Raw genomic sequence first — 14,203 nt, 5'->3', positions numbered from 1 at the left:
TTAATTCGTTTATAGCGTTTGCATCAATGTAAGCTTTTACTTTGAAAAGTGCCGGAAGTCGCCCTGTCCAATCAGAGCTGAAGGATCCAGGAAGGAAACGTCACCCACTCATGACCAGTTGCTTTAGTTGTTGCAATCACATGAAGACTTCCTTATATCTCAGTGCACGCGTTTCCTGGTGCAAAACCTCTTAAACTAAATATTCAAGATAAACGCTTACTGAAAAAGGAAAAGATTTTAAGGTAAGCTTAAGAAAATCTGAACTTACTGAGCCCTTATCCAGTCCTGCTGAGACAGAATGAACTGGCTGTCTGAATGTCAGATCACCCATCTTCCTCATATTGATCTGATCCATCTCTAAAGGATCATCCAAATGTTCAATTTGATGGATATATAACGATAACTGTAACTTAATGTTTCATGTTAAACAATATCAGGGAATAATTCACAATAGGATCCTTGTGTGCTGCTCTTAGGGTGAATAAATAGTAAACCAATCATCCCATACACTGATCAAAATAAGTCTTTGGATACATTTTCTGGCAGAAAAAAGATTTATTCTAAAAAAAACCAAACAAACCATAAATTGTTTATGGTGTAATGTTTTAAATTTTTAAAACAAATTTGCGTAATTTAGGTTAAAATTATGAAAAAACAATTAGAAAACTGTCTATGGCCGATACTAATATTGATGTTAATGAATTTGATTAAATGAAATGGCTGGAATTAAATGGAATATAAATAAAATGAAAAATACAATATTAAACTTGTTGTAGAAAATGACAGTAAATATTGTTTTTGTACATTTTGTAAGGATCCTTACCTGTTACGCTGTGTTTTACAGTTTTAGCAACAAAACAAAAAGGCTAAATGATTTTTTTTTTTTTTTTTTTTTTAAAACTCACCCAAGTTTTGTATTGATTTATGTTAAAATATTGTAATCCTGATATGATGATTATAAAAATCAAAAAGCCCGAGTTACTACAGACCACAATTGCTAAAAAATGTATGTTTGGAATTTGGCTGAATTAGCTCTTTAATTTGGGGTCATGAGTGTATTTTGGCTTTGTTTTAGATGGGATACATGACAGTGGAGGAGCACAGCTCCACCCTGCTCCACCTCAAGAGATCTCCCGGTATCCGTTCATGGTCTCTTCTAGTTGGTAAGTTGTGTTTCCAGTATACTTTCACCCATCATGAATATATCTGTATATTTTGTCTGAAACATCTTATCGTTTCCAAATAATAAAGACAAAAATCTAAATTAATTGCAGGTATAGCATCTGTTGGGTTGGCAGCAGCGTACTACAGCGCAGGTCTGAAAACTTTATTTAACTAAGCCCTCATTAGAACCACCCTTTCCAACCACTCTCGCTTCTTTTTCTTTGCATGACTTGGCATCCCACAGACAGCTTCCTGTGGAAGCTCTTCTATGTGACAGGCTGCCTGTTTGTGGCCATGCAGAACATGGAAGAATGGGAGGAGGCAGTGTTTGACAAAACAAAGAACCAGATCGAGATCAAGACCTTCAGCTTGTATGCTTTTGTTCTAACGTTCTGGAGGAAGGAGCAGGAGAGAGGTCAGTAAAACCACTAAGTAGATTACAGCCATTAGTGTGGGGGAAGCTCAGAATATGAGCTTTTAATGTTTTTTTTTTTTTTTTTTCTCTTTCCATTTCTCTCAGTTGTGTTGGATCTGACACAGCTGTGTGATGTCTGTGTCCAGGAAGAGAGGGTGCGCTACTTAGGGAGGGGTTATCTGCTAATGTTGCGGTTAGCTGCAGGATTTTCTTACCCCCTCACTCAGAGTGCCACACTGGGTGGACGAAGGTAGGTTATTTTCAGTTCCAACATGTATAAGTCATGGTCAGAGATGGTTTATTTGACTTGGCGACCCTTAGGCCGGTCACGGTAACAAATTTTAGCATTCGATTAATTGTCTCAGAAATTATCGCGATAGACGATAATATTGCGCTGAGCGATTATTGTTGTCATTTTGAGACCCTTTTCAACTACAATAACAATAAAGCCATAATAATGCAAGTATGCCCTTTTAAAGATCAACATACTTTAATTTCTAAAGAACATTTAGCTCAATTTGCAGACTAGACTCATCCAGTCCCCAGTCTGCTAAAACAGATCAGGATTTCTCCTGGGGTTATCTGGAACATACGGTCTCTAAACACTATGTAACACAGTTACACAGTCTATGGTCAGCTCATTTAAGGGGACATGTTTGTACTTGACCAGAGGTAGAATGGTAAAATTAAATGTCTTTGTTATGTCTTCAGTATGTCATTTTTCACATCTTTGTAAAGTTGTGGAATTGCCATTTGTAACATGTTTGTTCATCCAGGCGGTTCATACTGGCTGTGAAATGTTTGCAACATTTTTCAAAGTTTCGCCTTTGTAACGATATTAAAGGACAGCGTCGCTTTACCAACCACGCTGTCTGAGTGCACGCCATGTTGCACTGTCCTGTTTGTATTTAATTTGTTGGTTAAACACCGCAGTGACCGTGGACTGTTGGGAAGGTGGAGCTAGCCTGGTTGTTAGGCTCTTTTTTTTTCCCACCTGGGAAAACTGCAGTTGACAATTGTGTTTTAAGTTGTGTTGCTGTGTTTAGTTAATATTGTCTTAAAACAAATAAGACAAAAAAGAAAGACAAGTGAAAATTATTGCGTCCGGCAAACTTATTGCGAGCATTTTTTCTTGTCGTGCAATTAATTGACTTATTGATTATTGCGACAGGCTAAGCGACCCTTGAATAAGCTTCTTGGCTCTGATTTGATCCTTAAACATTATTTTACTTCTATAAAATACAGATTAGCAGTACGTAAGTCTGTCTGTGTTTACATCACAAGCCACGTTGTTTAATTCTGATTCAGATGTGACTGTTTACAGTTATGACTTCAGATATATTGCTTCTAATTCTGAATGTTATTGCTTTATAAGGCAGACAATAAACCTGCTTTTTACCTTGTGTTTGTGTATTCAACACTTGGATTGGAAGATTTCACTAGGGAGCCATTAAAGAACTGACACTTGTCGAGTTGCTTAATTTGTAGCGTATAAACAAGAAAAAATAAACATGGCAACATAAGAGGAGGTTAGTTTTTGCTTAATTTTGAGATCATGGCAGAAAACAACAGTAGCGAAATTGTAGATGGTTTGGAAGACCCTTAAAACAAGCACAGGGAGTCTCATCTTAGAAACTTTCCATCATTTTTACCACTGTTAATCCTCTTAACTTATATCCAGTCAAACTGGTCCCAACACAATGCCCCGAGTGGTTACTCACAACTTGCAAACAGGAAGTGTTTATTTTTGAGGATGTGCACAAATGACACTTCAAACAGATGCAAAACATACATGAGGCAGCTATGATAATCATGCATACATGTGTTTAAAAAAAAGTTTATTTTCAGACTAAACCATGCACATACACACTAGATACTTTTAGCTTGAGCCATTTGTGTCTTCCGCAGAAAACATTTTTAAGACCACTCAGGAGATTAGACTGGAAAATCCAGCAATTCTGAAATTGAAGTTTCACAGTACAGCTTTGGAAGACATTTAGTTCTAAAGAATAACAAACTCATGTCCAGCTCTAGAAATGATTAAGACAGGGTTGGGGAACCTTGGTCCCCGAGGGCTGCTCTCTTGTAAGTTAACGTTTCCCTGCTCCACATACACTTTATTCAAATTAAATGGATCCTTCAGGTGAATCAGGTATGTTGGAACAGGGAAACAGAAAAGTTGCAGGACGAGGGACAAGGTCCCCACTGCTGTAGTAAGACAAGAAAACCTCTTTGGCCAGCTTTTGTTGTTTTTGCAGCTACAGCTAGCAGTGCTGTGATAATGTATGTACATTGAATTAGTTAAGGATCAAATAATGGTAATAAATTCTGCAGTTTTACTCAACTTTTATCCTTATTCTTAATTTACTTTTAATTAATCCTGAAGAGGGTTTAGCTTCATCTCATTTTACATAACATATTTTGGTTGTTATATGGTTATAAACACTGCCACACATTCACACACATATCAACAGCAAGTCATTGTGAGCTGCACACATTTTTCCGTTTCATTAGTTCACTTTTAATCTTTAATATTCATTCATTTTCTGAACCGCTTAATCCAATTCAGGGTCGCAGGGAAGCTGGGGCCTATCCCAGCTGGCTTTGGGCAACAGACAGGCTTTAACAATTTGTCAAAAAGTTTTATTAACAAGCTTTAATTCATAGATTAAAGTTTAGGATTTATCAAAGTGCTGCAGCTCAGGGTTGACGTACATGCGAACTACCGTTGGCCATCACTTCCTGTGGTGTAACTCACTCTTTCGAACTGCAGTTTTATTGTACAAATACCATGCAATTGTTTTAACCGACCTGTTTGTGCCCCTCCAAGTGACGTGGAGGCTTTAGGTACCCTGCTGAAGCGCTTCCTGGGGTTGGAGGAGCTGCAACAACGCAAGCTGCAGGACGACGAGGCAGAATATGGTGGAGATGAGGAAGATTCTCCGGACAGCACTGACTCAGATGATGAAGCTAAAGAGGAGTGATGTGTGTGTGTGTGTGAGGGGTGTGGACTGTTTGGGCTTTAAAGACAGATGCTCTAAATACATTTTTAACTATAGGCATCTGCATAGGTGCTCCGGATATTCTTGCATTTTTAAAATATTTGTTCTTCCATGACACATCTTGTAATGAATATTATGTCTCCGGAACTAATTACTATTTGTGAGTACACTCCAGATTACTGTGCCTTCCGGCTGAACTTCTAATAAGTGTTTGTGTGAGACAATGGAAAGTGCTTTTCCCAGGGCTTTCTGGGCCACCCAGCTCAAATCCACCTTCTTGCATGTTTATTTGTACCAAGTCTCTAGTCTCTGATGCATGTGCAAACTGCAGCCACGCACGAAGGACTGTCTGAGCTCCATCAAGAGCAAATTGTGTGTGAAATGATTTGGCTTGTTGCTGTTCTGCGTTTTTGACATAAATGTAACTTTTGTGCACCAAAGACTGAATCTCAGGTAAATTGGTTGTGTGCGTGCGTGTGTGTGTGTGTGTGTGTGTGTTGTGTTACTTGTTACCATCTGTGTTGTCGTAGCTCAGTGTCAGTGTTGAGGTTCACTTCAAAAAGAAAATCAAAAGAATTTTCTGAACTGTTGGATGCTTTTATTTTGTTCACGTTATTAACATTGATACATTTGTTAAACTTGCTGTACATAAAGTTTTTGTATTAAACATTTTTCTTGATTTTTGCTTTTTATTCACGTATATAAATCAGTCCTATACATTTGAGAGTTGATGCAGCATTGACACGGTATAAAAAAGAACGATGAAGTTTGAAGCCAGATAGGTCTAGGGCACCATCTCCTTTACGCAGGCTTGGATATCCTCCGCTAAGCGCTGTAGAGGGGCCGTTACGGGGTTGACGTGTTCCTCTATCCATTCCTCCACTGTAGAATCTGGATAAAGACGCACCATCTCTTCTCTTACTGCTTCCGTCATGCGTTGTAACATTGCCAAATAGCTGAGATGTGACCAGACAGGGTTTCAGTTTGAATGTAGACAGGATTTAGGGCTTATGTCAACCTGAATAGTCCATGAGACTCTGTTCAGTAGTTCAATTTAGTATGTTCTTTGTACATTCTGCCAGCAATTTGATGAGACAGAAGAAGAAACTCTGGCTCGTTGATTGCCCAAAACCAAAATTAGCTTGTTCTCAGATAAATAATAGTGCAACACTTAGGTTATTTAGTTTGGTGGAAATGGCTCCTCATGTGTTTTATTCACCAAGCAGAAAAAGTAGAGACATTTTCTCAGACACTGAGGAAGAGTCGTGGCCCGAAACGTTTGAACCTACATTTTTTCATTGTCTTATTTTTCTTTGGTTCCGGCACCTAGCTTCGTCACGTTGAGGATGTGCGTGATTTTGAACTTTTTCCAAACAAAGGACATAACTCTGTCATTTCTTTCTGTTCACAGGCAGTTATTTTGCTTTCACATACATTGCCCTTGGTTTTAAAGACACTTTGAACTGGTGCTGTTTGATACACTTCTAACAAAGCCAACTCTGCTTCCACGGCTAGTACAACTTGTTTGTAGTAGTGTGAACACTCATTTGCACTATGGTGTTGACCAGAAGCAAACTCTGGGCCGCTTGAAAATTGGGGGTCTTTGTTCACTTGCAAGTGAACCCTGGTGCAGTTTGCTAAAGGTAAACGCCAATGGACCAGCCAGAGAACCGAAGAGAAGAAGTGACATAGAATATGATGGAACAACAAGTTGGATAGTTCGCTGCCTCACTTGATGCTCATTCTGGACAGATTTTTGTGAAAACCACTAGGTTTGAACACCAAAGTAAAACAGGAACCCAGAGACTGCATAAAATTGTTGAATCGTTAACTTGCAGCTAACAAGCAGTTTTGGTCCTGGTCAATCAATGAGCCAGATGTTCTTCTTTCTTCTTGGTCAGTGTCGTTTTGGGGAACATTGCCCGTCAGGTGAATGTGTCCTTAATCTCAAATCTGTCCCAACAATTTGTGTTTGACGGGATCTGGTCCAAAATCAATGAGGTTGCTGTCTGGTTTCTATATTGTTGGAGTGTTGTTTTATGCACCAGTGTTCTCCACAAGCTGTACTGATGCTTTGGCAATATTTGGTTTATAACTGTATTTTTATATGTAGACACATAATATCTTGTTAGGATTTCAATCTAGGGCTAAGGTTATAATCAGTTCAAAAAGTTCATAATGATTCAAATTAATTTGAAACAATCATATACAGCAAGAGCACTTTTTGAGTTCAAGCCAAACGCTTCAGTTTTTTAGTCCATTTGAAACCATCACAGTTGGACTCAGTAAAGATAATTGCAGAATGTTTTCAACAAAGTGATAAGTTTTAGTGCCTAAAATCTGTATTAGCATATGGATGATAGGTGCAAATGCAAACTTTCAGAATACCTGTTTTCATGTGCAAAGTGGACATGGGGGGGTGAAAATCTGCGGTCTAAACGAGGTGGTTAGAATAATGCCAAACACCAAGAAGCGTCAAACCTTGGCTGTGGCCTTTCAGTGTGGAGTTTGCATGTTTTCCTTTGTACGTGGATTTACTCCCCCACAGTCTAAAAACAATCCTGTTAACTGGTGAATCTACACTGCCTTTAGGAGCGAGAGAGTGATTGTCTTCATTTTGACTTGAAATCTGTCTCGAGGGTAAAGGTGAGTCTCCACCCTCCCAATTTATCAATTTACTCTCCATTTGACCAGGAAAAACTGAGACTGCTTTTTAGTTATGTTGAAATCTAAGAAATGAATACTTACATTGATACTTGGCTGTGAATCTGCATGGAGATTAGTGGTGTTACCATCCTCCTTTGCCTTTGGTATGGGCTCAGCCATCCTCTTACAAGCCTACAGTAGTATAAGCACAGAAGGAGAAATGTTGTCTGGCTCAAGAAGTTTTTGAGCTTTTTTATTTTTTGGGAGGAATTTTGGAAATTAAGATCCTTTCTCCATATCTACACTCTAATTAAGCTACTGCTAGTCAATTTTATCTTGGCATTTCTGTGGCTAAAGTGAAGGAAAAACTTAGATAAGCCAGTAGATCATTTACTATTATTACAAACTTGTCTTTAAAAAACACTGAACAAACTGAATCAATGAAAATTTACAGTGACCAAAACGTCAGTTTGCCACTGCTCATAACTCACATGTTGCTTTCAAAAAATCGTACGTCCTCAGAGTTAAGCAGTGAATTTAGCTCAACAATCAACTCAGCCAGCTTCCTTCCTGGGAATGATGATTCAGTCGCAGGAGTCCTAAAAGCAACCCAGAACAAGCTCATATTAATAACCAGGAGTCAGTTGTACACACTTACAATGTTGTTTATCAAAACAGTGATCTCACTTCCCCACGGCTTCCACTTCTACTGAGGAAATCCCCAGCATCTCGGTTACTTTGCTTTGAGCTTCGGCACTGAACTGACCATGGAAGAGAGTCTGGAGACAGGCTGCTAGTGATGGGAGAGCCACCGGCATCAGCTCACACAGCACTGACAGATGGTCATACCTGGCAGTGGAGATATAATGGACCATCTGAACAACTTTAGGTTCATAGAGATAAATAAATCAATTAACTGAAACAAAATAATGTTCCTTAACTGAAATGCTACATTTAATTTGCTTTGAATGTTTTAGTTGGAAGTAAAAAACCAGCAGGTATTGCTTATTGCTGTGCTAACTGACCAGGCTAACCGCTATTAGTAAGGCAAATTGATAACAAAACAGGCCATTTTGTTTATAGCAACACTGTAGTACTTTGCTCAGTGATAAGGTCTTGGCAGTAGGGTACTATATATGGGATAAATTTGACTACTAACTGACATACATGCTAATAAACTGCAGCTATATTGACTTCTTTATGCTAGGGGCAGCCATGTTGGATTTATAAAGCTAGTGTTAGTGAGGATCTTCTAACTTTCTTAAATTGGGAATCCAATTTTGAGGATTTCTAACTGACTTTTTTTTTTTTTCCAGATATTCTGACTTCTTTGTTTATATGGAATGTATCACAACCCCCCCAAAAAACAAAACAAAAAACAAAACAACAGCAGCGATGCAACTGGTAAGTCTCAGCTACCATCATCTGATTCTTACCTTTGCCAGCCCGTAATGGCGATTCCTCTCAGGTTTACACCGGCAGACAGAGAGGCGGCTACTTCCAGCCAATGTAGATGATTATCCACATGTCTCTGTGTTTTTGTCACGCAGGTGTAAACAGCAGTGGAGCCTTTAAAGGAGCTAGCAGCCCACAGGTCAGACATACCGGCACTGCAGTACTTCTCCAGAAGAGACACTAAAACAAAATAAACACAACATTTTACATATTTTCAAATATATGTCTTAGAAATCTAAGCTTCTTTGTTGCTTGAGAGTTGTAAATTTCATACAATAGCTGAATAGCCAACTCAATCATATTATATTAGTCCAAATTAAATAACTAAAATTAGCTGTAATACTAACTAGAGCAAGTTTTAGTGACGTTGGTTTTCTTAGAAACTGCAAATAAAAAGAATTCCAAATGGAGTTTCAATTCTGTGAAGCATGATTTATATTCTAGTGAAGTCAACATGCACACATGCTGGATGCTTGTTTTGCTAGCATTTCGGTTTGGGGGCCATTGCTCTACAATCACGTTGCAAAAAAAAGAGCTGGACTAAAAGTTTTCCATATGACCAACAATGTTTAGATTCTGTGTGCATTCCTAATACTGGCCACTAAAAGCTGTACTGATCTATGATGGTGCATCACTCATTTTTAGAGCAAATCCGTATTTAAAAACAGCAAGTTTGGCTTAAATTAAAGAAGAAAGATGTCAATACACTGTTATAATAAATAGCATATGGCTACACATCTGGAACAGCAAAGGCTTCTCTATGCACCCTTCACTATGTAAACAGGTAAGTCTGTGTAAAACACATTGTTCTATGCAACCATTCCACTGGTATGGTTTTAAGTAATTGTTTCACTGGAGGGTAGTGCAGAATTCGGAAATTTGTTTCAGACATGAACAAACATGGTGACAGTGCAGGAAAAATCCCAGCTTACAGTACAGCTCTGAGTCAATACTGAAGTTTAAAGCTGGATATGAAACCTCTCATCCACCAGTGATAGGAACTACAGTATGAACATATTAAAATGGTGGGACATATGCCAATATGCCAGTTTTATTTTGTTAACTTAATACTGACTTGAAGCTTCAGATGTTTAAAGACAAAAATCGCTCGCTTTAGAAGAGCTTGTGTTCAATAATTATAAAGAGATCCAAGTAAACTAGAAAATATTAACTGATTTGACAAAACTCCCGTGTAACACTTTACAGGTCATCATTTATTAATATAAAAGATGAGAACACAGTGTATTAGCACCATGTTAACAGCTCTTACCAGTTTTTTCCACATCCAGATTTGGGGTGTAGTCCCATAGCATGGGCTGTACAAGTCCTATCAGACCACTTTCTGTCATAACAAATGAAGACAGTTAAATCAAAAGCATAAAAAAAAACTCCCAAAAAAAAATGCATTTTAGGTTCATGGTGAACCACAAACCTTTCAGTGTATCCAGGCTCATGCCTCTCATCATATCATCCCACATTATAATGGTCATGTGAGGCCATGCCTCCTTGATAGCCTTAGCCACCTTTGTAATGTGACTCAGGTAAAGTTGCTCCACCGTACGTCCAGGAGAAGCCAGCCACAGCTTGGAGTCCTCGCCCTCACCCAGCATGTAAACCTTGAGACGGTGCAGGCAAGCATATCAGATACAGCCATGCAACGAGACGTAGTTACCCAAAGAAAGCCCTTACCTCATCTGCTCCGATGTGCAGCGTGTTTAGACCAGGATGTAGCTCCACTACCTGCCTCAGCATCTCCATCACCAGCTTCACCGCCTCCTCTTTGTGAGGATTCAGGGTGCCCACACATTGCGGCACCTCCCTAAGGTGCCACATGAGCCGATGCTTCAACACAAACTAGGAAAGGAGAGGGAGTGAAAGTATGTAAAGAGGGATAAAACTTTTCCAGCAATGTTATCTGATGCAGCCCCTAATCAGACTGACAGAGAGGAAATGTATTTACAAAAACAAACGGTGATTTTTACATTTATGTTATTGATTTCACTGAAGGCAAAAGACATTTCTTTTTTTTTTATTATTATTTTTTTTTTAATCTATCGTAAATCTTCCTGTTCCTTTTATGCTGCTGTTACAGAAACATGGACAAGCTTCACTCCTGGTTCGATTGCATTTTAAATAATAGTGTTGTTGCTCAACTGCAATTTCCTTGTTCTTTATGTGCCTTGCAGGTGTTGTAGAACAGGGGTATCCAGCTCTAGTCCTCAACTCTGAAACATCAGAGTAATCTAAGAATCACTACATTAATTTTCTATGCATTTTCCATACCACCCCAATTTCTTCCCGATTTATTGCTGTAAACAGAGTGTGACTCACCTCCATGTGCCCAAATGTCTGTACGAGTGGGATCACCTCCATGCCTTTTGACCTGGCAAAATCCTGCACAGATAATACTTCTTCTTGGCTGCAAACAGCAAATTACAAATGCACAAGTTCACCAACTACATGAGCCAAAAGTATTTTTTATGACACTTGCACAAAGTAAGTTAGGGAAGATTAATATAAGCAGAAAAGCACATGATTTTTTTTTTTTTTTAAAGCTAAATCTGGTATTTTTTGTCCCAGACTGCACCTGTAAGCTGGCTGAGCTGTGGCCTGCAGCAGCTGCAGCTCCCCCTTATACGGAAACATGTCCTCATATTCCATCAGTAGGCCGTCGACTCCAAGTTGAGAGAAGAGCTCGATCAACTGAGGAGATAAAATACAGTAATCACTTCATACGTTGTGCATCTATGGATGTTAGTACCTGACTTGCTGCAGAAATTACCTTGTGAAGATAATCAACTCGTGGAGGGGCACCTTTCAAATCCAAGTGGACAAGTTTCCTCCCTTTGGGCCAGGGTGTACACGCCATTGTGCCTGTCACTAAAATGATAACATTAATTAGTCAATTTAATGAATACATTCCCAGAATAATGTAAATACTTGACTAACCTCGATAGTTGCTACTGAAGTGCAGCAAGGAGAACGTGACACTGCAAACCACGCTTAGTTTGTAGGTTATTTTCTTAAAAATAAGAACGGCTAAAATGCTATGAATTTATGGTAAATGACTAAGTAGTTGGGAGAGAAGAATGAAAACGTAAACACCGACTGCTCAGCCTTGCTGTTTTGTTTGTGCAACAACTCCACTGAATCCGGCTGACCGTGGTCCAATCAGAGCTGTGCTTTCATTTCCAGGAGCCAATGGGATCGGACGACGAGCGGCAACCAGGAAGTGGAGCGGTTTGCAGATGGTACAAGCTGCTGGCGAGGTTTGCAGCATGTTTGGTCAAAGGAAAAGAAACAGCAGGCGTTTGTGACTTGTTTGTTGGTGCTACAAAGCGGTCGTTATAAAGCGACATGGCTCTGCTGCGCGAGAGGAACACAAAAGCGCCAAACGTGTCTGAGATAGAGAAGAAAATTAAAAGGTAAGCTGGTGAAACAAAGCTCATGTTTCAGCTGAAATGAGGAGAAAAGGAGTCATGCACAGGTTAGGTCCTGCCTGCATGCTTAAGGTGGACTTCACAGTCTGACATGTTTACCATCTGTACAAATGCACATTTAGCACAATAGTCTCCTGCTTCTATAGTTGCTCGTTTGGGTTAATATAATATAAATTTAAATAACAAAATATTAAAAACACAGCTCCATGGCAAAGTATTTACACAAATAAATATATATATATATATATATATATTTTTTATCAAGGCTTGAAGTAGATTACTTGAAATAATTGTCAAAGGATTTGCTTTGCTGACAGCTAGTTAGGAGTGTGTTTTAATGTTACCGTTTTTATTCATTTCTATTTTATGAATTAACTACCTTTGATTTAATTCAGATAAGGATTATCAGCTACAGGCATTGACTGAGATACAATTCATCCCCTTAAAAAAAAAAAAAAAAAAAAACCCAAAACAGCTGCCTGTAAAATAAGCTGAAATTGACTAAAGTAATAATAAATACATTTATTTTATTTTTTAAAACAAAATGAAAATCATTACTTTATTTTCTAATTCTGGTTCAATAGAAATAATTTTTTAAAAAGCAAACAAATAAGATAATTAATTACATATTACATCCCTCATAAAGTAATATTTAGTTGAACAATCCTTTAATGTTTCCGCTCCAGTCAGGTGTTTTCTGTTCCTCTCAGTCAGACTTCTGCACCTGTTGACAGATATTTTGTCCCACTGTTCAACAGAAAAGTCTCTAATCTGTCCAGGACCAATTTGTTTGTTTGTTTGTTTTTTCTTTTTCTTTCTTCAACTCAATTAAATGAAAAAAACAGTGTCTTATATTACTAAATTATATTCTTGCAAATTTTTAGTTATTGTTCCTTTTTTAAGTCTCCAGGTATTTGAGGGACTGTTGTAAATTCAGCCTTTTCTTTAATGAAAGGGGACGAATACATATGAGCACAACTGTATCTTAGTAGGTTTATTCTGATAACAAACCTTTAAACTATTTTTATAGGTTACTATCATTTTAAGAAGTGATGTGTGTTTTAATGCAGCTTAATGAAACCTTATACATTAACAACAACAGCAATGATAACAATAATATTCACATAAACTGATTTGTTATTGGGAAATATCAGTAGTGGCCAAGATACAAATTTCAGATATCAGAATGGAACTCCCCAAATCAGATCAGGGCATCTCTAGTGCTGACAAGCCTCAAACAAACATCTCCAAATCATTACACTGTATGTATCCCTGTGCTTTGAGGTTCATAACTGGTTGTAGTTTCCTAACTCCCCCCTGTGACCTGCACACTGGAACTCGCTGACTGAATGAAAGCAGGGGAACACGCTGACTAACGGTGGTTTATATAACTGTTTTTGGACTCCTGTCATACCCGGGGACAAATAACTTTGAACAACTTCAAGCCATTGTGCTATGTGCTTATTGGATTTTTATGCTAAACTGTCCCATGTGCACTCAGTGAGCTTGGAAAAGAGCATTTAGTTTTGCTGCCTCGATGACAGAGTTGTCTGAACTCATTTCACTTTAAGCTTTTTACTTGATGTTAAATTATCAATAAAGTGGACGCTTTTGGTAGTACTTGTTTTCTTTTTATTCTTGTCTGATGGTAAATTTAGCTTCACTTCTTATTGTTTATGTTGATAGGTGTTGCTGACCAGGTGACTCTTATGAATGAGATCATGATCTCAATGTGTGTTTTCTGGTAAAGTAAAGGTTATAAATACCAGGTTTATTTCGCTATTTCTTGAGTTAGCTGGTAGATTTTCAGTCATCCAGGTGATGTGACCCTTCAAGCTGGAATAAAGGCAACTGGACTGGAAAACTGTAAATAAATAAGCCCATTGTAATTGTAGAATCAGTTTCATTTATCTGTTGTTTTTCACAGTTTAGCCTCTTTTTATGACTTTTAGGCAACTACTTGGTTTACTTTGTTATCATGTAAAACATTGCAGTTATTTCATTATGCTCATTATTATAAACTCTTTGCTTCCTAATGAACTTAAATTTCGATCCAATTTGACCAAAATAGCTTAAAACTT

The 14,203-nt window shown here is 38.1% G+C and overlaps 3 protein-coding genes across 3 annotated transcripts in view; 2 read left to right on the top strand and 1 right to left on the bottom strand.

Moving 5' to 3' along the window:
* Positions 1–132: 132 nt before the first annotated feature.
* On the top strand, positions 133–5,069 carry cybc1 (cytochrome b-245 chaperone 1). The gene is made up of 6 exons (XM_079260518.1): positions 133–242; positions 1,076–1,163; positions 1,275–1,316; positions 1,409–1,579; positions 1,685–1,829; positions 4,410–5,069. Exons 2-6 carry the CDS (start codon positions 1,076–1,078, stop codon positions 4,561–4,563), a joined length of 600 nt encoding a protein of 199 aa, XP_079116644.1. The 5' UTR covers positions 133–242; the 3' UTR covers positions 4,564–5,069.
* Positions 5,070–5,281: 212 nt separating this feature from the next.
* On the bottom strand, positions 5,282–11,785 carry hexd (hexosaminidase d). Its single transcript, XM_079261251.1, has 12 exons — positions 11,632–11,785; positions 11,465–11,562; positions 11,270–11,385; positions 11,014–11,101; positions 10,372–10,536; positions 10,115–10,298; positions 9,953–10,024; positions 8,664–8,862; positions 7,915–8,076; positions 7,719–7,826; positions 7,330–7,419; positions 5,282–5,537 (listed from the first exon to the last, which is right to left on the bottom strand). Exons 2-12 carry the CDS (start codon positions 11,549–11,551, stop codon positions 5,366–5,368), a joined length of 1,443 nt encoding a protein of 480 aa, XP_079117377.1. The 5' UTR covers positions 11,552–11,562; positions 11,632–11,785; the 3' UTR covers positions 5,282–5,365.
* Positions 11,786–11,968: 183 nt separating this feature from the next.
* ogfod3 (2-oxoglutarate and iron dependent oxygenase domain containing 3) overlaps positions 11,969–14,203 on the top strand; it is a 41,917-nt gene continuing 39,682 nt past the window's right edge. The window contains exon 1 of the mRNA XM_079260514.1: positions 11,969–12,107. Within this exon, the coding sequence (XP_079116640.1) occupies positions 12,040–12,107 (68 nt within the window). The 5' untranslated portion in view covers positions 11,969–12,039. The remainder of the gene's footprint in view (positions 12,108–14,203) is intronic.

The sequence above is a fragment of the Telmatherina bonti genome (assembly GCF_933228915.1).
Source record: "Telmatherina bonti genome assembly, chromosome: 21".
NCBI lineage: Eukaryota > Metazoa > Chordata > Actinopteri > Atheriniformes > Telmatherinidae > Telmatherina > Telmatherina bonti.
This window is presented reverse-complemented; position numbering and strand designations above follow the sequence as displayed.

Coding starts and splice junctions, on each gene's coding strand:
- cybc1 (XM_079260518.1), top strand. CDS start 1,076: ATGGGATACATGACAGTGGAGGAGCACAGCTCCACCCTGCTCCACCTC. Junction 1,580..1,684: donor GAGGAAGGAGCAGGAGAGAG/GTCAGTAAAACC, acceptor CATTTCTCTCAG/TTGTGTTGGATCTGACACAG. Junction 1,830..4,409: donor GCCACACTGGGTGGACGAAG/GTAGGTTATTTT, acceptor TGCCCCTCCAAG/TGACGTGGAGGCTTTAGGTA.
- hexd (XM_079261251.1), bottom strand. CDS start 11,551: ATGGCGTGTACACCCTGGCCCAAAGGGAGGAAACTTGTCCACTTGGAT. Junction 11,386..11,464: donor GAGTTGATTATCTTCACAAG/GTAATTTCTGCA, acceptor TTATCTCCTCAG/TTGATCGAGCTCTTCTCTCA. Junction 8,863..9,952: donor TCTGGATGTGGAAAAAACTG/GTAAGAGCTGTT, acceptor ATTTTGTTTTAG/TGTCTCTTCTGGAGAAGTAC.